The sequence below is a fragment of the Dryobates pubescens genome, chromosome 16, assembly GCF_014839835.1.
Source record: "Dryobates pubescens isolate bDryPub1 chromosome 16, bDryPub1.pri, whole genome shotgun sequence".
NCBI lineage: Eukaryota > Metazoa > Chordata > Aves > Piciformes > Picidae > Dryobates > Dryobates pubescens.
The window spans coordinates 21,341,031-21,364,849 of NC_071627.1; the positions used below are offsets into that span (position 1 = coordinate 21,341,031).

Consider the following 23,819-nt stretch of genomic DNA (forward strand, 5'->3'; position numbering starts at 1 on the left):
GAGCCCATTTCTAAGGGACTCAGAAGGCTGACAAGCCTCTACATTTAACTCACAGATGCCAAGAGATTATTCTGCCTCCTGCTCTTTGTCCTGCTTCCCAGTAAAAATGCAGGGAAATAGCATTTCTCTCCTGCTGTATGTGTCCTGCTAGCACTAACACTTGCAGCTCCTTCTTGGGTCTGTCAGCACACTGGGGGCTGGGAAATCACAGTGACAGAAGCTCATTCATGTGGGGATAAATATCAGGGGAGAAGTCCAGGGAGGAGCCAGCAAGCAGCAGGCAGGAAACGCCGCATGGAATCACGACCCTGGGAATCTCCATGAGTTGTAATCAGAGACTGTTATTAATCTAGCTAGACACTGAGACCCACTAGCTGGACTAAATCACATTAAACTCCTTCTGTATCAATGGCTGAAAGCCAAGCAGGTCTTTCTTCCCTTTTCAATGATAACCCAAAGGATATTTCTGTCTGCTTAGCCAAGTAAATACACTGCTTTAAATCAAATAAAACCAGGAGATCAAAAAAACCTAAAATCGGGTGAATTTTAGTATGGCAGTCAAGTCCTTTGAGATACCACCCAAAGTGAGGGGGGAAAAATAATCTGGTTATTTCCCTGCCTGGGGAGGCTACAGGAGTGGTGGAGCGAGCAGCACATTTCACCTCCACCCTCCCAGTGTGGGATAGGAGCAGCCTTTGGACCGATTAAAAACGGCTAAGAAGGGGTTAAAAGCAACTCTGTCTTTGCCATGGGGATTTTTACAAGGCACACTACAAGCAAACAAAAAGGGAAGTGAAAGAAGAAAAATCACATTACAGCGGGACGGGAGAGAAGAAAGAAACCCTCGATTATTTAGAAGAGCTCAGTATCCATTTCGGTTCTCAGAAGTTGCTGAGAAGCCGAGCAGAGTGAGCATGCTGACAAAGTGACTAAGGAGCCCATTCCTCCCTGCCCCGACCACCACGCTCAGCACCCTGTGAGCACAGCTGGAACTGCGATAAGAAACTGCTAAATGCTCCTTACCTGCCCTGCCCTTGGTGGCTCTGGTGTTTGCCAAATCTCTTTGCAAAAAAACCGAACGCAAAAGGGAAGAAGAAAGGGGGAAAAAAAATAAACAATAACCGACTAAAATAAAGATAAAAGGGGGGAAAAAAATAATCAGAAAACCAAACCACCGAAACACAACAGAGAGACGTTCCTTAAAAGCCAACAGCAACACATAGCAGCTGTTAGCCAAGCAGATCTTCCACGAGATGGAGACTAAAGGCACGTTACGCTTGCCCTGTCAGGGCAGACGGTTTCAGAGACTTCTTAAAAAGACAGCGATTCGAGGTAAAAAAACTGAAATAACCCAAAACGTCTCAGCGCTTTAAAGGTTAACATCCTCTCGCTGAACAACATGCCTTTATCCAACCACATCCTAGAGTAGTTTTTTCAGCCCCGAGACCAATGAGCACAGCTAAGAGGAGGGCCTTGGGATGGTGGAGAGGCTGAGTTGCCCCCTCCCCTCTGCCTTCCCTCTTCTCCACCTCCCTCTCCTATTTTCCTTTTCTTTTTTTTTTCCCTTCTCTCTCTCTTTTTTTTTTTTTTTTAGTTTAGTAAATTAATGCAGCAAGAAACTCCCAAGATCTGGCGAGTCCTAGCAGGGGAGAGAGGGCAGAGGGGAAATGAGATGCATTAGGAGGACACTGAGCCACTTTCTTTCTGAGCACAATGGGAGTGCTTCCCAAGAAACTTCCCCTTTGCTCCCCTCCGCTCTAGCCCTGAGCAATGGGACACCTTCCCTACAGGAGCAATAACTTATTCGGGAGGAAAATAGCCCAGGAAGCGGGAACCAACATCAGCCAAACGGCGGGCAGGAAAGCGACACAACCGGGACTGCAGCACGGCTCCACACTGACAAATTCCTCTGGATGTAATTAGGAAGACACCCCGGCTAGCAGCGGAGGCTAAAGCCCTGTGTGGTTGAGGGTCGTCCCCCGGCTCCCATCTTACCCCCACCACCCCGATGGCAAACGTACAACCCCTGCGTCTCCCCTTCTCGCCAGCCTGATGTCCGGAGCGAGATCCCGCTGAAAGGAGATTTCAGTGCGGGAAGCCGTGGTCCTCTGGCCCCGAGCACCACTGCAGTGGCGGGTGGCGGGGGCACAGGCGAAGAGAAGAGAGGACAGAAGAAGAGAGAAGCGGAGCGGAGGGACGAGCCAAGGCAGCGCCGGACCGGAGCCGCCGGTCGCTCCGCAGGCGCCCGCGGAGCGCCGAGCGCCGCCGCTGTCCAGGGTACTGACCGCGCACTGCCGCTGTCCAGGGTGCTGACCGCGGAGCGCCGCCAGCCGCTTCCCTGCCCAGCCTGCCTCGGGAGGGGCAACTCGCTTCCCCTACCAAATCTCCCCAAGTGCCGGATTACTTTATTGGCCAACCCCACCGGCCCACCCCTCACGGAGTACAAAAAAACAACCAACACCAAACCCAAACAACAACCCAAAGCAACAACAGCGAGAGCTGGAAAAATGTGCAACGTCAACGCACTCGGAGTCTACGTGTGGGAGACGATCGTTTTCTTCAGGTAAGGTTCGGCTTTACGGGAGGAGTGTGCGAACCGCGGGCGCTGCCGGGCTGGCCAGCCCTGCCCGCCCCGAGCTTGGGGCACAGCCTCTAGGCACAGCCTCAGCCTTAGGACGGCGACCTTCCGCCTTACTCGAGCTGCCTTTTCGCCTCCTCTCGGTTCCCCGAGGCTGGCGATCGCACAGCCTCCGGCTCGGGACTTTCCGCGGCTTTGGGAGTTACTCCGTTTAATTAGCACCGCAATCTCGCTAACCGCAGTGCTGAAAACACCGACCCCGGCTGGTTGCAAAGTGACAACTAGTGGCGGCTGGGAACGCTGCACTTGAATTTGCCCGGGTAAATAATCCCACCTCGCCCCCTCCCCGTCCTCAGATTGCAGATTAAGGCGAGTTCCACAGGATGCTTTCACTGCTTAGCCATGTTATCTCAAGAAACTCTGGGACTGCTTTTCAGGGAGGCCCAACCCTGACTCCTCAGCTTGCTATGTCTAAAGCGAGTGAAAGCAAAGCAACAACCTCCTTCCTCTCCAACTTCTTTGCCTTTCATGTCGTTTTCAACATTCTTTCCTTGCAGAATCTGAGTGAAAGCCAAAGGGGATGGGAGGAGCTTTTTTTCAGTTATATCCATTGCCACGTAGCTGTGTTTGGACTCTGCTTCAGCTAGGTTCAGTTTCTCATTAAGGCTGAGCTAGGCGAAGGAACAGTTTCAGGACTTGAAGAATTGTTTCTGGTTGGTGTCTCTTTGCAGTGCTTTTACTAGATGGACAAGAACAACAAACCAATAAATATTGGCAGCAGCAGCTCTTCTGTATTTGCATGAACAATGCAGCCTGCTGTAGCAAGGAATAGATGAAATACAAACCCCAGCAAAGCTCCTTTCACGATCTGAACTTGCTTTGGTTGCATGGCTCATGCAGAAGTATTTCTCTGTTATTACTGAAGTCTCATCCTGGAGTTTACTGTGAAAGGACAGACATTAATTACCTCCACATCACTGGTATAATACTTACCATTTTCAAATCACAGCAGCAGACCTAGCGATGCTAGCCAGACTTTCCTAGCTAGTGGTCTCTTCCCTTTTATACATTGGAGTCTTTCCAGGCATAAAAATTGGGATATCCCCCTCTTTTTTTCTGTCATTCTACAGAAAAATCAAAGACAGCAGGATTTGTAACATGAACTCAAAGCATTTGACATTTCTCTGTTAGGTAAATCAAGAAAGAAGCTCTAGAAATAATTCAAATCCCCCATACTCCAGAGCAACGCTGACCACCCAATACTTCAGAGCCAGCCTTTCCCATCTGCTTTAGTCACAAGTATATGGCAGCACTGCACAAAACAGAGGGGTGGACTGACAGGAAGCGTATGTACGTGCACCAAACTCTTCAGATAAACAATACTGAAGCACAGAGATAAAACATTCCAAGATTAAATGCCACAAATGCTCTGGAATGATGGCCATAAATCACCTAGAAAGCCAAAAAAAAAGGGAAATAATTTAAAGAACATTTCCAGGGTAGAGCTTCCTACAGCCCTGGCAATAAAGCCCCTAGCCAGCTCTCCCTTCAGCTGCAAGTGAAACTGATGAATGTTTGTCTTGCTGCTCCTCTGATGCACACTTTGCACCACACTCCGTATGCGAGCACTTAGAGATTCTCAGCACACCAGTTAAGGTCCTGGACATTCAAACCTTGGCAAACTGATCCCTTCAGGTTCTAAAGTGAATGTTTATGCTGTTAGAAATCCTCTACACGTACCTGCATGTGTGCTGTGTATGATGAAGCCAGACTGCATGCAAAAAGATATTTCTGGAAGTCTGGTTTGCCTGAAATTACCATTTGTGAACACTTGAAGATGCCTTAATCCAAATACAGAGAGATCAACCCTGAAACCAAATTGGTTTATACACTGCAGTCCTTTCCCAAAGAAGAATAAAAACCATCAGTAACTCCTGCTCAGAATTGACTCTAAGCAATGTTTTGGGCTTGGATTATTTGGTTTAGTTTGGGTTCTTTTCCTCCCTTCCCACATTATGTTGTGTTCAATTTATTACAGGCCAAAAAAAAATCTACCAGCCTTTCTGAGCCAGGAATAGCTTTGCTATTTCAGCTTCAGTAAGTGAAGTTTATTCATTAAGAGTCATTCACAACTGTAGTATGCCACTTGCTCCTGCACACAGTGTTTAGAACACCCACAAGTTGATAAGCCAACAACCCACCACAGGAGTAGGCATTGCTTTGTGTTCCAGGGGGTACGACGCTTTACCACCAGCCTGTTGAAAATGTTCTGCAAAGAGAATCCATGAAACCAAAGGAATGGAAAGCTCCAAAGGAAAACTAGATCCAGCCAACCTAGGAAATAAGAGCAGAGTAGACCTCTTGTCTGACAAAAATGTCCTTCACCAGCCTTTTAAAAAACAAGACCCTGTGGGAGGGAGGAGCAGCTGGTGTGTGAATGCAAACACGGTACTGCCAATGTGATCTTTGTTGCTGTTACAGTTGGGGTGTTTTAGAAGGAATGTGCAAAAAGCAGCTCATTCTGACATGCCCTCCTTTGTGGGAGAGCACTTCCCATTTTGCTACCTGCCTTCTCAGACTGCAGTCACTTGGCTGTGACTAAGACATTTGCTGAGAACCTGGACAGAGGCAGGGATGGAGACTGGCTTGGAGTGGGAGAGGAAGAGTCTTCTGACAGTCTGCTTGACCAGCCTTGACTTACACAGCACTTTGTAAGGCAAAAGTGCTGTTTCCTGAAAATAAAACCAGACTGGACAATATTTGCACAGGGACTTCCAGACATCCTGCTTCCATCTGTGGGGACACATGCAAACACTGTCCCAAAGTCTAACCCTGCACACTGTGTGTTCCTGCTCTCCTTCAGCTGAGAATTACTTCATGCAGAACAAAATGCTACCTGTGCCCTGTGATGATCTTGCCAGGACTTTCTGTGGTACCTCCACATTTTAATAACTGTAGTGGTCCAGAAACACCACTGCAGAAGCCTGGGGGTGCAAGTTGGGAAATAAAGTGGTGACTCACTCACCCAACTGGACACCGTCCTGTGAGGCTTTGGAATTGTTTGGGCCTGCTTTTTGTCCTCACTGCACTTCTAGAAGTCAGGAATCAACAGCATGACCTTCACTGAATCAAGATCAGAGTTGGCCCCTCCTGAACAGCAATCTGTCAGCTAGCAGGAGTGAGTCAAGGCTGCTGCTCCAAGTGATTCACAGACTTAATGCTGCTGCCAGCCTCAGACCCTATTGGATTGCTCTGGCATTTTTATTGTCACTCCTGTCAATAGCAGAGCTCTTCCATTCCAGTTTTTTGGAAACAATAAGAAGATGCCAATGTGACTATGAGGCCTCTTCACTTTGTGGAAAGACAGACACCTCTTTCCCAAAACAGCCTTGACAAGCCAGTGATTGGAGAGCTGCTGATTTCAGCCCCCTTGGAAATAGAACAAGGGAAAAAGGCAGGGGAGGGAAAAGGAAAATAATGTGCATGTTATCTCCAAACCTTCTGCTATAGCTCTGCGGTGCTAGACAGCATTACAGCAGTACCTGTGAGCAAACTGTCAACCAGACACTTCCAGAGCCACAAGCTAAGCAACGTGGCAGATTATTCTCAGCAGTTATTTTCCTCATGCTAACCAAAATCTACTGGAAGTTGTGCCTTATGACCTGTTGTGTCTCAGCTGGGTCTGTCTGCTCCTCCACGAAATACAAATGATTTAGCAAAGGCTTGGACTAGGGGGCTGTAAGGACACTCTTAGCCTGCAACCTGTAATAATGCCTTTAGAGACCCTGCTGAAGGGGTTATGTATTCAAAAATATGTGGTGAGGTAGACAATCCTCCCTAGAAACCCTTATAAACATTCAGCAGAGAGAGATTAAATCTGGTGTCACCTCAGTAGAAGCACACTTCCATCCATCCATCCATCCATGACAATTCCCTTGCATTTTAGGCAATTAAGACAAATCAACATAAAGTACACTAAACATTTTCTAACACAGTCTATTCTTAACCTTCCTCTCTACACAGCTGTGTTACATCACATGAGTTGCCTCCAGAGACTTTCTTCAAGAACAAGGATTTAGGCATCTTAATTTGCTCCTACCCCCCCATATTCCTCTTCTCCCATAAAATTCAAGGACAAGAGCTCAGGGATGTTAATTTGTTCCTACCCCCTATTCCTCTCCTCCCCTATGTATGAAGTAAGTCAGCAGCAAAGGGCCCTCTGACTCCCAGTGTCTCAGATTTAATTGCCCAGACTAAAGGCCAAGAAGTTCATTCTGCTGTTGATCAAGTGATTCAAGTCAAAAACAAAAAGGAAATAGCTTGTAAGCAACAGCAGTTCCCCTGGTCTCAGGCAAACCCTTTCTTTGTTGGCTGGTGAATTTAATTTCACCCAATCCTCAGGAGCTGACCTGGAGAGAAAAAGATCCCAACATCTGAATTAAGGTGTTAATCAATGTCCAAAATTAAATTACCTTATTATCCCAGCCCCAGCCAGTGATCATTCATCACAGCAGAGAAATCTGTTCTCATTTCATCCCAGCATGCAGGTTAAAAGGGCTCCTCCAAACTTCAGGACTGAGAAGAAGAGGTGGTCAGACCACCTAGTGAATATGATTCCTATTTAGGCACCAAAGAAAGACAAGGGGAGGGGTAAAAAGGAAATAGTAAATTGTGCTTTAAAATCACAGCATCCAAATCAAACCCACAGCATTTAAATGTGTCAGATCATTCCAATGATCTGGTTTAGGCTGGATGCTAGGAACAAGCTCTTCATAGAAGGAGAGATTGGCCATTGGGAATGTGCTGCCCAGGGAGGTGGTGGAGTCCCCATCACTGGAGGTGTTTAGGAAGAGACTGGATGGGGCTCTTGGTGCCATGGTTTAGTTGATTAGATGGTGTTGGGTGGTAGGTTGGACTTGATGATCTCAAAGATCTTTTCCAACCTGGTTAATTCTATTCTATTCTATTCTATTCTATTCTATTCTATTCTATTCTATTCTATTCTATTCTATTCTATTCTATTCTCTGTGTTTCACTTGCTCCTTTCCTACAACCTGGAGCTTCTCTGGGAATCCCAAAATGACTGGTATCAAGACAGCAGACAGGCTGATGATGCATTTTGACTTCTCTCTGGGTTATTTGCCTGTATCAGCTCTTGCTGTTGTGGCACATTAAATCAGGCTTTCACTATTTCCAGTAAATTACCCTTTTGCTATCATTACCTTGCATACTTTCTAGTGACCTTTACCCATCAGCAAGAGCACAACAATTTCTAGTCTGCTGAAGCATAGGCACACATGTGCACCTCAGATCCTTCAAGAAAAAAAGGCTCACCATATTCCTTCCCATGCTAAAACTTTAATTCCAGCATACCCTCATAGAACAGTTTAGGTTGGAAAGGACCTTAGAGATCATCTAGTTCCATTCCCCATCACCATGGGCAGGGACATCTTCCACTAGACCAGGTTGCTCAAGGTTCTATTCAGCCTGGCTTGAACAATTCCAGGGATGGAGCACCCACAAGCTCTTTGGGAAGCCTGCTCCAGTGTCTCACCATCCTCACGGGGAAGTATTTTCCTTTTCATAGCCAATCTAAATCTGCCGTGGTTTGAGTCAATAAAAAACCAACCACCAACAACTTTGGGATAAATGATGGGGAAGGAAGGCAGGGAGGAAGGCAGGGAGGACAGAAGGCAGGGAGGGAGGCAGGGAGGGAGGGAAGGAGGCAGGGAGGGAAGGAGGCAGGGAGGGAAGGAGGCAGGGAGGGAAGGAGGCAGGTGGAAGAGAGACACAGAGGGAGGGGAAAACAGAAAGAGAAGCAATTCCTCCTGATACTCCAGTGCAAGATACTGGGAGGATCATTAGCAGCCACGACCAGACAACTCAACACTAAGTTGTGTGGCTGCTGACTTCTAGACCCTTTTGCACAGCCCAGAAAAGAGCAACTTCTGCATCCCACACAGCATAATGAAATACTGCTAATTCAGCAGGTCAGTTTCCCTTAGAGAGGCAAAAAAATATTGTGTGTGTGTCCCCTCAATAATTACCAAACATATGAATCTCTTGTCACTCTCACCCTTCCCCCAAAGTATCCAAACAGCTTACATTTATGTTTACAAAACCAGAGATCAGAAAGAATTTCCCTGGAGGGGAGGGAGGTGGCTTGCATTGGTATTTGTTAGCCAAGATGATTGGTTAGTGTGAAATGGTGTCGTTCCCTTAAGCTCTTGGGAAACTGCTGATTTGCTCTAGATGATCTGGTCCTGGAGGGCTGCAGGCTTTGATCCCACTGGTGCCATAAATCAGCTAACACACCTCCAAGCTGCTCCTAAAGCTCTCCCGAGACTTCAAGAGGCTGATGCACAGAAGCCGAGAAAAACAGAGCTGTAGTTTTTGTCCTCCCTTGGCAGGGCCAAAGTACAGAGGGGGCCTGCAGAGAACAGAAATAGATAGAGACAGATGCACTCATCGCTGACACACACTGAGCACTCCCCATTATGCAGACAATTATTTCATCCACATAATGCACCATGGTAAGCTGCTGATTTGGGGACTGCACCACATCTGGCTGGTACATAGACACAGTTGGCATCCTGTAAATACATCTCTGCTGGATCTAAGTGCCAGCTAAGAAAAGCAAGAGAAATCTTCATTTACCAAGCCCCATGAAGTGTGGGTTTTTGAGACACACACTTTTGCACCTGGTTTCCTTTTGATTCCTCCCTCTCCATCCTTCCTTCGTGGCTCACAGCCCACCAGGAGGAAAAATGGGGGGAGGGGGGGGTGTGAATAAAACTGAAGGCAAAACCTTTGCCTTAGCAGCCATCTAGGGAATTCTCTTGTTTTCATCAGTGTCTCTTTACAGAGCGGGTGAGTGAAGAGGGGAAAAAGCTGCCCAGAGGTTGGCAAGAGCAGGAGTGTCGCATGCATGGAGCAGCAGAGCTTGCAGTGCAATCAATCATCCCACACGCCGCCTGCAGACGAAAGCTGCTGACAGCAGCTCCCCCCAAGAGCCTGCCCCGCCAGCCATGCCCGGCCCCCACAGCCACTCGCCCAGAACGCAGATCCTGTCCCCCCCCAGCCCCTGCAGACACAGCGATCAATCAATCAATAGCAGCAGAGCTAGGCTCAATGGTGGGGCAGCCTGCTATCGTGTGCCTGGCTCGGCAGCAAAGTTCAGCTGAGCCAGGAATCATACAGGAAAAAATCCCAACTCAATTCATGGCTTCTCAGCTGTGCCGTTTCTTTTCTTTCGTTTGAAGTGTTTCTCAATAGCTGAGGGCTGGGGGGTCAAGAGGGAGGGGACAGCCGCTGCTCACTTGCACCCTGTGACAGGACAAGGGGCAATGGATGGAAACTACAGCACAGGAGGTTCCACCTTAGCAGGAGGAGGAACTTCTTCACTGTGAGGCTTACAGAGCACTGCAACAGGCTCCCCAGAGGGCTTGTGGAGTCTCCTTCTCTGGAGACTTTCAAGACCCACCTGGATGTGTTCCTGTGAGACCTATGCTGGATCCTATGGTCCTGCTCTGGCAGGGGGGTTGGACTTGATGATCTTTGGAGGCTCCTTCCAACCCCTAACATCCTGTGAGCCTATGATTTCAGCTGGTGCAAGTAGATGCTTTGTATAAAGACTCAAGCAAAGGTCCCTCCTCCTCTCTCTTATGGAGGAGGCATAAAACCTGAAGCACACAAGGGGCTGCTCTTCTCAGCACCATTTAGAAAGAAATCCTTAGGTCCAGCTGTCCTTGCTGGTGCCAAGAGCCCCTGTGCAAGATGGGTTGAGCTGTACTTACAGCATATATGCACTACATAGATGACAAATGGGAGCAGGGAAGGGAGATGAACTCCTGGGTGAGGCAGCCTTCTCTTAGCTTGTAAGAGCTGCAAAGACAGGCCATGGACCAAAAAACCAAACCAAACAACAACAACAACAAGTGACTTTTCATGGGGTAGCTTTATAGTCTTGCTTCTTGTTCACTCCCAGTGCTCTGGGAGCGCTGCTAAGCAGGGCAATAGTTCCTGGCACATCCACACACACAGACAAATTTTTTTTCCCTGCACCACAGCCCTCAAAAATCTGACTTACAAAGCAAGCCCTTTGCATCCCACCCCTCCTGCCATGCCATGTGCCTGAGAACTGCAAGCATCTTCCAGCCCCATCCATCACACTCTGACACAGAGCTATGGCTTGGAAATCATCTCCCAGCAGCATAGTTGACAAAGTACAAGCCTCATCAAACACAACCTGTTCTCCTGCACCAACACAGCACTGCCAGGGTTGAAAGGATGGGTTGCTGTTGGGGTTTTCTTTTTCAGGGAGCTGAAGAAACCAAACTCAGAGGGCAGCCAGGGTGGGGAGGCAAAGAGCTTGCCTGGGCAGGGGACCCAGAGCTTAGCCATTTGTTTCATTAGAGTTGGTGAATAAATTGCTAAATCACACCAGGAATCACAGACAGCACAGAGGGGACATTCATCTCCAGCAGGGTATTTGTGTTGCAATGCCAACAGCTAATTAGCCCAGAAAAAAATCAAAATGAGCTCTCTTGCCACAGAACTCATTTCACACAGCACAGAACTGTCCAGTTCTGGGGCCCTCAGTTGAAGAAAGACAGTGAGCTACTTGAAAGAGTCCAGCACAGAGCCACAAGGATGATTAAGGGAATGGAACATCTTCCATACAAGGAGAGACTGAGGGAGCTGAGGGCTCTTTAGCTTGGAGAGGAGGAGACTGAGAGGTGACCTCATCAATGTTCAGACATATGTGCAGGGTGAGTCCCGAGAGGCTGGAGCCAGGCTCTGCTCGGTGGTGCCCAGTGGCAGCACAAGGGGCAGTGGTGGAAGTTGAGCCATAGGAAGTTTCACCTAAATAAGAGGAAAAATTTTTACCCTGTGAGGGTGACAGAGCACTGGAACAGGCTGCCCAGGGAGGCTGTGGAGTCTTCCTCACTGGAGATACTCAAAACCCACCTGGATGAGTTCCTGTGTGACCTGGTGTAGGTGTTCCTGCTCTGACAGTGGGGTTGGACTGGATGAAATTTCAAGGTCCCTTCCAGCCTCTGAAATTCTGTGACTCTGTGAAAACACTCAGGTCAGCAAGCCCCAGGTGTAGAATAGAATAGAACAGAACAGAATAGACCTTCCAGATTATTGAGCCCAACCTACCATCCAGCACCATCTGCTCAACTAAACCATGGCACCAAGCACCCCATCCAGTCTCTTCCTAAACACCTCCAGGGATGGTGACTCCACCACCTCCCTGAGCAGCACATTCCAATGGCCAATCTCTCTTTCTGGGAAGAATTTCTTCCTAACATCCAGCCCAAACCTCCCCTGGCACAGCTTGAGTCTGTGTCCTCTTGTTCTGGTGCTGCTTGCCTGAGAGAAGAGACCAACTGCCACCTGGCAACAAAATCCCTTCTGGTAGTTGTAGAGAGCAATAAGATCTCCTCTGCGCCTCCTCTTCTCCAGGCTAAGCAACCCCATATGAGCCCCACAATTTTTGGGGGGCAGGTTATGGCTGTTAGCTCAGGAAGGCTTTTTCCCCTCCCCCCCTCCCCCCCCCCCAAAGGATCAGAAGCAAACCATTTCAGAAGCTACAACCCCTCCACCGCTCTGCACCCCTGGGTGTTTTATCTCTTTTGATCTCTCTCTTCATACCACCTCTGAAAAAATAAAGAGGGAAATTAAAATAAAGAAGGGAGAAAGAAGCAAGCAGTTAGAATTTTCTTAGCCAACCTTAATGAGCAGCATAAATCCTTAAACTAAGGCTAATTTGCGCCCCCCCCCCCCCCCCCCCCCCGAAAGCTGCCCTGGGAAGCTATTTGAACCGCTGCCGCCGCCGCGCCCGAGCGAGCGACTGCAGAGCTATAGATAGCAGAGCGCCGGTGATTGCTCGTAACGCTCTGACACTCGTCTGGGCTGTGATCTAAAAACCCCTTCTGACGTCAATTGAGGTTCCCACCAACAGCTCTCGCTGTCCAAACGCTAAGGCAGAAGCACATCAGTGAAGAGATCGCTGCAAAGCCTTTGTCTTGTAAAGATGTTTTACCCCTTTATTTACTGCGTTCATGCCTAACTTTAAACACCTGACTGGCAACCCCCCTGACTTTAAAGGGAATATTCAGTGTGTCTGAAGCTTTTGTCTTTGCAGGGGTTTCTTTTCTTCCCCTTTGTTTGGTTTTTCAACAACAACAACAACCCCCCCCACACACAATGATAGCAATGATAGCTTTTCTTTTTAAAGAGAACAAACTTCGGTATCTGCAGCTGCAAGAGTCAGCGCTGGGGTTTGCTGGGGGGGGGTTCTTTTCACAAGTGATTAAAACCTGATCGTTGACTTGTGCTTCTCTGCTGTTTGAGTTACGTTTCCAAACCTGTCTCAGCGGCTTAGCATCAGAACATCTCCAGGAAGCCACGATTTGTGCTCCAGGAGCTGCAGATGCTTCTGGAAGAGGCACTAGTGGAGACTGTCACTGGAGAACGTCTGTGGCTCAAAGCTGAGTTGAAGCCATTATTTTTCTGTTAATATGCAGCAAGCAGGAGTGACCACAGGACACAGGAGGGTTTGAACAGCAGTCCTTGTAAGAGCAGGGACCTTCCATGCAGCTGGGCACTAGTCCCCTGCAATTTGTTGCTCTACCTGTGCTCTTCCCACAGTGTGCAGAACTCTCCTTCTTCCCCAGCTCAAGATCCAGCCATTTATTATTTCCTTATTGCTCTGTCCAGGCCGTGTCAGCAATTTTTCCAAGTGCTGGTGTCTTTCCATAGAGTTAATCAGTGTAATTGGGATGTTTTATAGCTCTGGACAGGGTGTTTCGCCATATGGCGTAGGAGCCACGGGCTGCAGGAACGTGGTAGTGGAACACAGAGACATCAGGATACTGCAGTCTGAAGGCTTTTCTCACTCCAGTAAAGTTGCAGCTTTCCCTGGATGGGAATAACAACAGAGGGTTAATTCTCTGAGGCCCGTGGAAAAGTGCCTCCCAGATCCTCTCCTCCTGTACAGCCACAGGAAGTAGGAGGAAGCTGTGCTGTGCGGGGCCTTTGAGAGCGGTTTGTGATCCTTTGGGTTTAAACTTTAACTGATTACATCCTGTGACTACTGCAATGCAGCTGCTTCTGGTGCAAAAGGTAGAACTGGTTTACACAACTCACAGCAGCAGAGCACAAGCCTCCAGGACAGACAGCAACATTCAACAAGCCTACTTTTTCTTTCCTGTCCCCCTCCTCCTGCCATGAAGGGCAGCTCCTTGCCCATTTCTTTCTCAGTCAAGTCTCCTTCTCCCAGGTTCTCCAATTCCCTGTTTCACCTCTCGCTGTACATGCCTGGTTTCCAGTCCCACCCCAACACCCAGCTCTGCTCCATGTCTCTGCTGCAGAAGCTCGCAGCTGAGTGAAGGAAAACAGCCAGCTCCCAATTTCCTTCCCACCTCTGAGCATCCAGCTTTGCAAATTCCCCCCTGTAGCACACCCCACATCCACGCTGCAGGAACTGCAATTGCCAGCAGCTGAGCGTGACCACATGGATTGCAATCAGTGCTGTGCAACCAGCACATCCCAGAGCTCCTTTTCCCCTGCACCATGCCAGGCCAAACATACAGTGTTGGGGACCTCTTCTCCCCACACATATCCCCCTTCTGCTTTTATCCTGTCCACCTCTACTGCTGCAGGCCAGGAATTCAGACATTTGACAAAGAAAAACATGTAGACAATGAGTTTCATCCTTCTTAATTGAATTGCATATCAATATTGATTGTGCTATTCATTTTGATAGCAAATCTAATCATTCAAAAAAAAAAAGCCTGCTTGCATCCTCTGCCAAGCCTCCCCAGGCTAGCATCTGGCAGCATTTCCCTCCAGATAACGTGCTGATGTGCAGTCAGAAATCACAGACTGGGTACAGAGTTTAGGGCTGCCCCTTTTCCTTGGTCTTTCCTCCCTCTCCCCAGCTGCTGACAACAACGTGGAGCCAGGCAGCCCCAGCATCAGCAGAGTCTGAATACAGGCTGGGCTTTGCTGAGCTCTAGTCTCTGTTCAGGGGCCCCCGTGCCCAAAAGCATCGACTCAGAGACCATAGGAGATGGTTCAGGAAGAGCAGAGGGAGAGTTACCCTGGGCAACACTGGTTAACCATGGACAGCACAGTGCCTTTCTGTGCCCAACCAGTCTCTGTGACTACGACTCCTCCAGCCTGCTGGAATCCATAAACTAACCTGATGAATTGTCCTGTGTCCCCAGGACCCCACACTGCTCTAGACTGGCTTTGAAAGGTAACAGGGAAAACAGTTATAGTGGTCACCTCAGAGGCCTGATGGATACTCCTCCCCCCTGGGATACCTGCTTACAGAACACATCACACTGAAGGACAAATGTCACCTGAACACTGCTCCCAACACATCATGGAATCAATAAGTTTGGAAAAGACCTCAGAGATCATCAAGTCCAACCTATTACCTAATACCTAACACCTCATAACAACTGAACCACGGCTCCAAGTGTCACATCCAATCCCTTTTTGAACACCTCCAGGGACAGGGACTCTACTACCTCCCTGGGCAGCACATTCCAGTGGCCAATTACTCTTTCTGGGAAGAACTTTCTCCTCACCTCCAGCCTAAACCTCCCCTGGTGCAGCTTGAGACTGTGTCCTCTTGTTCTGGTGCTGGGTGCCTGGGAGAAGAGACCAACCCCCACCTGGCTACAACCTCCTTGCAGGTGGTTGCAGAGAGCTTCCTGGCTTGTATTGTTTCTAAACTAAACCAACCACTTCAGAACCCTTTGCTGAGCAGCACTGAGCCAGGGGAAATGTTCAGGTACCTTCTGTTTCCCCAGCCTGTAGGGAGCCCAGCCAGAGGAACAGACCCAGGGCTGTTCTCTTGAGCCACTGAGGTTGCACCAGTTCATCTTGAGAGGGAGCTGAGCCTTCCACACTTTGCAGAGAGAGTTTTCCTCTGCAAAACACTTGTTTTGCAGCAGTTTGTGTTTCTGCTGCCAGCCACTATTTATTTGTTTGGGGTGGGTTTTTTTTTTTCCTCTCAGAATTAATGATTAACAATTAAATGGTTTGACAAGGGAATAGAGGTCCCATGCTAATTAAATTCCTTCATCTCTCTTCTTTGCAAAGAAAAAGAAAAAGAAAAATTAAATGGCTATTTCTCAGGCTCAGCATTTGACCAGAGCAGGGAGGGCAGTCTGGGATGTGGGACTTAATTAAATGGAGAACCACGGGCACAGGCAAAAGAAAAAGAGAATGAAGCACGAAAACACTGCACAAGGACCATGCAAATGTGGGGAGGAGGTGACAGTGGCCAAGGGGAGGAGAAAATGGCCAGCTGGGGGGCTGGGAATGGGGCAAACTGATACAGGCAGGCTGCAGAAGAGCTGCTTCCCAAAGCAGCTGGTTTTTTAGAAGAATGTATCACAGAATCATCATAGAAACACAGAATCCACCAGGTTGGAAGAGACCTTCAAGGTTATCCAGTCCAACCTATCACCCAGCACTATCCAATCAACCAGGTTGGAAGAGACCTCCAAGATCACCCAGTCCAACCTATCACCCAGCACTATCCAATCAACCAGGTTGGAAGACACCTCCAAGATCACCCAGTCCAACCTATCACCCAGCACTATCCAATCAACCAGGCCATGGCACTAAGTGCCTCATCCAGGCTTTTCTTGAAGATCTGCAGGGACTGCAACTCCTCCCTGGGCAGCACATGCCAAGGGCCAGTCTCTCTCTCTGGGAAGAACTTCTTCCAGCCTGAACTTCCCCTGGCACAGCTTGAGACTGTGTCCTTTTGTTCTGGTGCTGGCTGCCTGGGAGAAGAGATCAACCCCCACCTGGCTACAACCTCCCTTCAGGTAGTTGTAGACAGCAATGAGGTCCCCCTTGAGCCTCCTCTTCTCCAGGCTAAGCAACCCCAGCTCCCTCAGCATCTCCTCACAGGGCTGTGCTCCAGACCCCTCACCAGTTTCATTGCCCTTCTCTGGACACATCCCAGTACCTCAACATCTCTTTTGAATCAAGGGGTCCAGAACTGGACACAGTGCTCAAGGTGTGGCCTGACCAGTGCTGAGTACAGGGGAAGAATAACCTCCCTTGTCCTGCTGGCCACACTATTCCTGATGCAGGCCAGGATGCCATTGGCCTTCTTGGCCACCTGGGCATATGTGTAGGTGAGCAAAATAATTCAGGGACAGCAAACAGAGCCCATGTTGGCTGGGAGAAATCAGTGACAGGTGTCCTGACTGCCCCATCCTGAGCAACTGGGCTGAACATCTCCACCAGCTTTCACCTTCACGTGCCTGCTAGTGGGCTGGAGCTCCCAAGGGCTTGCTGGTGTCTGCTTACACACCAGCAATAATATCACAGAAGATTATGCTAGTTCATCGACCCTCTGAAGGGATCCTCTCTGTTGTTGTTGCTGTGATGATTGCCTGATGGCACTTTCTCAGCCAGATTCACTGGGGATTACACCAGTGTAAATAAGATAAGCTGCTGTCTGGCTGCTATTAAAATGCACCAAGCAGCTCTCTGCTCAGCCAGTGCTCTTGCACCAATGCAGACTACATCCACCATGGTTTTCTAACATCTTCTACCTCCTTTTTGTTTATCCAGAGAATAGATTTTTATCTCTGACCACCACAAAAACCCACCCTGAATTTCCAGTTCTCTTCTAGCATCACTCTCAAGTCTCAAGTCACTTGGCAAATTCCCTCTCCCTGGCTCTGCTGAGCCAGGAGGTTGACAGTTCTATGGGACTTCCAAGGGTGCTTCTGTAAGATCTGAGGAGTGGAGGAAACCCCAGAAAGCTCCCAAGGCAGCACCGGTCAAGACAGACCTGGCAGAGAGCAGAAGGTGATAGTGGGTTTGGGTTACTGTGTGAGCTAAATTGCCATGGCAAAGCTCGGTTGTCACAATCAGAGTGAATGTTCCAGGGCTGTGTAGAATAGAATAGAATAGAATAGACCAGACCAGACCAGACCAGGTTGGAAGAGACCTTCAAGATCATCATTTACCATGCCATGGTTTAGTCATGGGGTCTGTGGTGACAGGTTGGACTTGATGATCTTTGAGGTCTCTTCCAACCTTGGTGATTCTGTGATACTTTGATCGAGTCCAACCTGTCATTCAACACCATCTAATCAACTAAACCATGCAACCAAGCACCCCATCCAGTCTCCTCCTAAACACCTCCAATGATGGTGACTCCACCATCTCCCCAAGCAGCACATCCCAATGGGCACTCACTCTCTCTGTTAAGAATTTCTTCCTAACATCCAGCCTAAACCTCCCCTGCTGCAGCTTGAGACTGTGTCTTCTTGTTCTGGTTGCTGGGAGAAGAGACCAGTCCCCTCCTGGCTACAACCTCCCTTCAGGTAGTTGTGGAGAGCAATAAGGTCTCCTCTGAGCCTCCTCTTCTCCAGGCTAAGCAACCCCAGCTCCCTCAGCCTCTCCTCACAGGGCTGTGCTCCAAACCCCTCCCCAGCTTTGTTGCCCTTCTCTGGACACCTTCCAGCAACTCAACATCTTTCCTAAACTGAGGAGCCCAGAACTGGACACAGGACTCAAGGTGTGGCTTAACCAGTGCTGAGTACAGGGACACAATGACTTCCCTGCTCCTGCTGGCCACACTATTCCTGATCCAGGCCAGGATGCCATTGGCCTTCTTGGCCACCTGGACACACAGCTGGCTCATGTTCAGCTGGCTGTCAACCAGTACCCCCAGGTCCCTTTCTGTTGGGAACAACCTGTTTGAGGTTGGACTCGATGATCTCAAAGGTCTTTTCCAACCTGGCTGAGTCTGTGTTCTGTATTCTGAACCCAAAACATGTTGGCTTGGCATAATTTCTTAGAGCAGAGATGGGGATGAGACAAGAAATGGCATGTGACTGGAGTGAAAGGTGGATTCACCCCTGGGGAGATCACCTCCAAGCATTAGCATGCACCAGGCAGCCCAGGGAAGCGTGGGAGTGGGTTGTGAGTATATAAAGCATGAATGAAACCCCAGTTTCAGACTCCCACTGGAAGAGATTTAGACTTTACCTCCCCTCTTCATTGTAGAACTGAAACAATTCTGAACAGTTAAAAGTCTTGCCATCAGAGAACCCCAAGACAGCTGCAGCTTGAGAAAGAAGCCAGACTGCAATTACGAGGTTGGAGGACTGAAAACCAAGGCTTGGCAAGCCATCACTGCTCACACAAGTGGAGAGTCAACACAATGCAGGCTCCTGATCTTGGAATTACAGCATGCTAAGCCCTTTTGAATCCCATCCATTTTTAATGTCCCAGGGAGCTCAGCTCAAAATGCTCTTGTCAAGGCTTTGTGTAGATGATGTTTGTGTCTTTGGAGTCTCAGCTCAGACTCATGTTTTATGAGCAGGCCTTTGAGAGCAGGGTCACATTAATGCCATACATAGTAACCATCCCCAGATTCTTCTTGACAGATCACAGAGCCACAGAACATTAGGAGTTGGAAGGGACCTTGAAAGCTCATCCAGTCCAACTCCCCCTGCCAGGGCAGGATCACCTAGAGTAGGTCACACAGGAACACATCCAGGGAGGTTTTGAGTGTCACCAGAGGAGGAGACTCCACCACCTCTCTGGGCAGCCTGCTCCAGTGTTTTGTCAGCCTCACAGTGAAAAGGTTTTTGGTTATGTTCCCTTGGAACTTTCTACTCTGCAGCTCACAGCCAGTGCCCCTTGTCCTAGATCTTATGAGAGCACCTAGCACCACTCTTCTGAAAGACAGCAGCTGTGACCACTGCAGAGGCTCAAGACAAGAGATGCAAAACTTCCCAAGACAAGATCCTCCTGCTCTAAGACGACTCTGTGGTATCATTTTGTGAGGGCATGCAGCTGAATATCCTGTGCCTGTCATAACCATACCTGGACCTCTCTGCTGCTCTGCTACAGTGGCTTCTTTCAGCTCCCACACCCCTTAGGAGGTCATGAAATGCAGGAGTTTTGCAAAAGGTGAAAGAAGCAGCCTCACTTCCTGCTGAGCAGCTTTCTTTGGGTTATCACACATTTGCACTGAGCCATAGAGCCTGTGGGCTCTGACTATCCTCAGGCATCTGAACCCACAGGCAGAGACAGCCCTCTCCGTAAGCTCATTCCAGGTCACCTATGCCTTTGGGATTTGGGGTTGCTTTGGGGAGGTTTGTTGGTTTCAGGTTTGTGGGGTTTGAGGGGTTTTTTTTGCTCATCTAGCCCCATTTTCTGACTAGAAACTGATCTGATTTGAAGAGAAGCCACACAGCCATAAAGAAGGACTCAACTAATGTCTGTTCCTGTGTTGGACACCAAACCTCACTGCAAAGCTGAGAAGGAGCACCTAGTACCAGGGATCCTGTGCAGATAGCAACAGCAGAGTCTTCCTGAGTCCAAACCATTAACCTGCAGCAGTCCTTGCAGACTCCCAAAGGGTCAGAAAGCACTTTGCCAGCCTTAGATTTTCATCTTCTACAGAGAAATCAGGAATTTCACTCTTTCTGCCCCACAGGCCATAGAAGTCCTCAAAAGATTTCATTTCCTTTCATGCCCAACTCAAGCACCATTTCAGGGTCACACTCCGGGCATCTTCCAACCCAGAGCCTGTGTTGCTGTATTGAACTCAGGCCCCTTCATTGCAGGCACCAGTAGCAAATGCTCAACTGGCCATCAAATGAGGAGCAAAAAAAAGGGCATCTATCCCCTACAGTCCCAAAGGCTCTGCAGGGGCTCTACAATCACATGGCACTCATTTCAGCCTTGAATTGCAGATTGCTGGTTCCACCTGCCTTTTGCAAAGCCAGACTGACAGAGTACCAGATATGCTCCTTGCTATTTGCCATGTAATTAAGCAATAATTGCTGCCCCAGGCTAATCTCAGAGTGTATTTTACCTGTGGAGCTCAGTGCCAGAGTTCACATTTGTAATTTAGTGGCATGCCAAGGAGCTCTACCTAAACTCACAAAAGGATTTTCTCCACTCAGCATCTCTCTTTTACTCCGGTGGCAGCTGGGATTCTGTCTTCAGAGATGTTTGGGCTGGGCAAACAAATTAGCAGAGACCAACCTCATCAGGAATTCACACAGGTAGCCATCCTGCCTCACAGCAGGAATGAGAGGCTGGCTGCTCTGTTCCTGGACCCAAACCCTCCCCAGTATGGGATGTACTCTAAAGCCTCCTCTTTCTTTCTCCCCACACAGCCTGGCAGCCTCCAAAGAAGCCGAAGCAGCTGCACGGTCTGCACCCAAACCAATGTCTCCTTCTGATTTCTTGGACAAGCTGATGGGGAGAACTTCAGGATATGATGCCAGGATCAGACCAAATTTTAAAGGTAACCCCCCCCCCTTGCTTTGTGGCTTGCTTTGATGTGGGGACTGAAAGCTGCACACAGTCCTCATGAATGTCTCTCTGACTGTAGAGGCAAACTGAGCAATCCTCATGTTTATACAAACTACGCCTGACAATGAGAGGTTTGGCACAGGGATCACTTGGAGATGTCTGGAAAGGCATCCAACTTCCACTCAGAATGGAAATGGCCTTGCAAGAACTTTACATGCAGGAAAAACTTCAATAGAGGGATTGGGGATCCTGCCAGACCAAGCAGTGACTGGCAGGGAGCTGAACATCTTACACAGAGAAGAAAAGCTTCAACTTTCCTTTCCCCTCAAGTCAGTGTCCACAGCATCTTCTGGTGCTCCTCTCACACCCACTGATACCAAGAAGAGTCTCTCCCATCAGCTCAAGAGGAATTCAGCAAGATGCCAGAAACAGCTCTGACCTGTCACTGTCCCCATAGCCAAGGGGTTCTGAAGCCAGTGCCCAGCACAACTCTAGCACAAAGCTGCATTCCAGACCTCATTTGCCCCAGTCGCCCCAATACTCGCTGGCCACCAAGCAGCAGTGCTCCTGGGAGAGTCAGCAGAAGCTCTTTATTCCTCTGAAGGCCTCTTCTAACAAGGCTGAGGTTTGGTTTGGGGGCTTTTTGGGGTTGTTTTGTCAGGTTTTTCTGGTGGCTTTCCCACTTGGTCTGGTGGAAGGTGTCCCAGCCCACAGCAGGGAGATTAGAACTAGGTGACCTTTAAGGTCCCTTCCAACCCAACCCATTCTGTGACTCTCTGATTCTTTTACTCTGTGACTCTCTGATTTTGTTTTCCAATTATCTTTTCATGTGAACTGATCTCACTTTCCAAGAGCTATGTGCCCCTGATTCACACCCAGAGACAACACAGAACCTGCCCCCTCTCAGCCACTGTCCACTTCAACGCTCATTTTATTCACTTCTTTTGTTTCCTACTCCCAATTCACAGTCTCACAGTATCACCAAGGTTGGAAGAGACCTCGAGGATCACCGAGTCCAACCTGTCACCACAAACCCAAAACTAGACCATGGCACCAAGTGCCACGTCCAATCTCCTCTTGAAGACCTCTTGGTGACTCCACCACCTCCCTGGGCAGCCCATTCCAATGACGAATTACTCTCTTGGTGAAGAACTTTCTCCTCACTTCCAGCCTAAACTTCCCCTGGCACAGCTTGAGACTGTGTCCTCTTGTTCTGGTGTTGGTTGCCTGGGAGAAGAGACCAACCCCTTCCAGGATACAACCACCTTTCAGGTAGTTGTAGAGAGCAAGAAGGTCTCCCCTGAGCCTCCTCTTCTCCAGGCTAAGCAACCCCAGCTCCCTCAGCCTCTCCTCACAGGGCTGTGCTCCAGACCCCTCCCCAGCCTCGTTGCCCTTCTCTGGACATGTTCAAGAGTCTCAAGGTCCTTCTTAAACTGAGGGGCCCAGAACTGGACACAGTACTCAAGGTGTGTCCTAACCAATGCAGAGTACAGGGGCACAATGACCTCCCTGCTCCTGCTGGCCACACTATTCCTAATGCAAGCCAGGATGCCATTGGCCTTCTTGGCCTCCTCCTCCCCAAGAGCAGCAGGCAATGCCAACAGAAGACTCCCAGTGCCATTAATCATGGTGACAGCACCTGCCATCAGCTTCAAAGAATCAGCTCCACACTGGGCTTTTAAACCAAAGAGAGGTGGGAAGCTCCTGCCCTAGTAACCAGCTGGGCAAGAGAGAACAGGATGGAGGCTGGATGTTAGGAGGAAGTTCTCTACAGAGAGAGTGATTGCCCATTGGAATGGGCTGCCTGGGGAGGTGGTGAAGTCACCATCATTGGAGGTGTTCAGGAGGAGACTTGATGGGGTGCTTGGTGCCATGGATTAGTTGAGTTGGATTGGTTGATGGGTTGGACACGATGATCTTGAAGGTCTCTTCCAACCTGGTCCATTCTATTCTATTCTATAACACTCCTGGATTTATCCACACCACAGAGAGTTAAAAAGAGAAACCAAACCAACCCCACAAAGAGTCAAAAAGCAACACCCCCCTTCCCCCCCCTTGCAAACCTGCCTCCCACTAAATTATGCACATGCACAAAAGAAATTAAACTTTAATATTTAATGAAATGTACACATTATCTGCCTGCTGCAGGCAGCTGCCTTGCATTTTTATGGGAGATAATTTAATTTCAGCCTTAGTTCAATGAACTACACCTTCCCCACAGGGCAGTTTTGCTGGCTTAGCCTCCCACACATAAATCAGGCTCCAATTTATAGGGGAGGCATAGGAGGTGTTTTACAGAGCTCGGGGTTGTAGCTCTCGGAGCATGTCAGTTAAATTAACTGCAGTAACTCATGAGGGCATTTTAATGGCTTAGGTCTAAAGGAAAATAATACCTAAAGATCCCTATCTGATTGATTTTGGGGGAGGGGGAAGATTAGCAAAAATGAAGATTGCAGCTTTCCCATCAATGCTGTGAAGTCTGGGTCTGACTGGGGGTTCACATTCTGGGAGCAAGAAAGAAGCATTTGGGCTCGGGCAGGAGCGGGAAGGGGAAGCCAGTGACTGGGCTGGGGCAGGAGCGGGAAGGGGAAGCCAGTGAGTGACTGGGCTGGGGCAGGAGCGGGAAGGGGAAGCCAGTGACTGGGCTGGGGCAGGAGCGGGAAGGGGAAGCCAGTGAGTGACTGGGCTGGGGCAGGAGCGGGAAGGGGAAGCCAGTGACTCATGCAAGGACAGAGCTGAGCCTGGCAAGTATGGGACAAGCAACCTCTCTTCTAAACTGTGCTATAGAGTCATGGAATCATAGAACCACTTTGGTTGGAAAAGCTCTCTAAGATCATGAAGTCCAGCCATGGCCACCATGGCCACTAAACCTTGTTCCCAAAGTGCCATGCCTATACATTTTTTCACC

The 23,819-nt window shown here is 48.9% G+C and overlaps 1 protein-coding gene across 2 annotated transcripts in view; it reads left to right on the forward strand.

The window, feature by feature from the left end:
* The first annotated feature begins 1,619 nt into the window (after positions 1-1,619).
* Positions 1,620-23,819, forward strand: part of GLRA1 (glycine receptor alpha 1) — a 45,480-nt gene continuing 23,280 nt past the window's right edge. Inside the window, exons 1-2 of one of the 2 annotated variants that reach the window (XM_009910693.2) lie at positions 1,620-2,563; positions 20,773-20,903. In XM_009910693.2, the coding sequence (XP_009908995.2) occupies positions 2,508-2,563; positions 20,773-20,903 (187 nt within the window). In that variant the 5' untranslated portion in view covers positions 1,620-2,507. Of the gene's footprint in view, positions 2,564-20,772; positions 20,904-23,819 lie in introns of those variants that run through there. The other variant, XM_009910685.2, reaches the window with a different exon arrangement.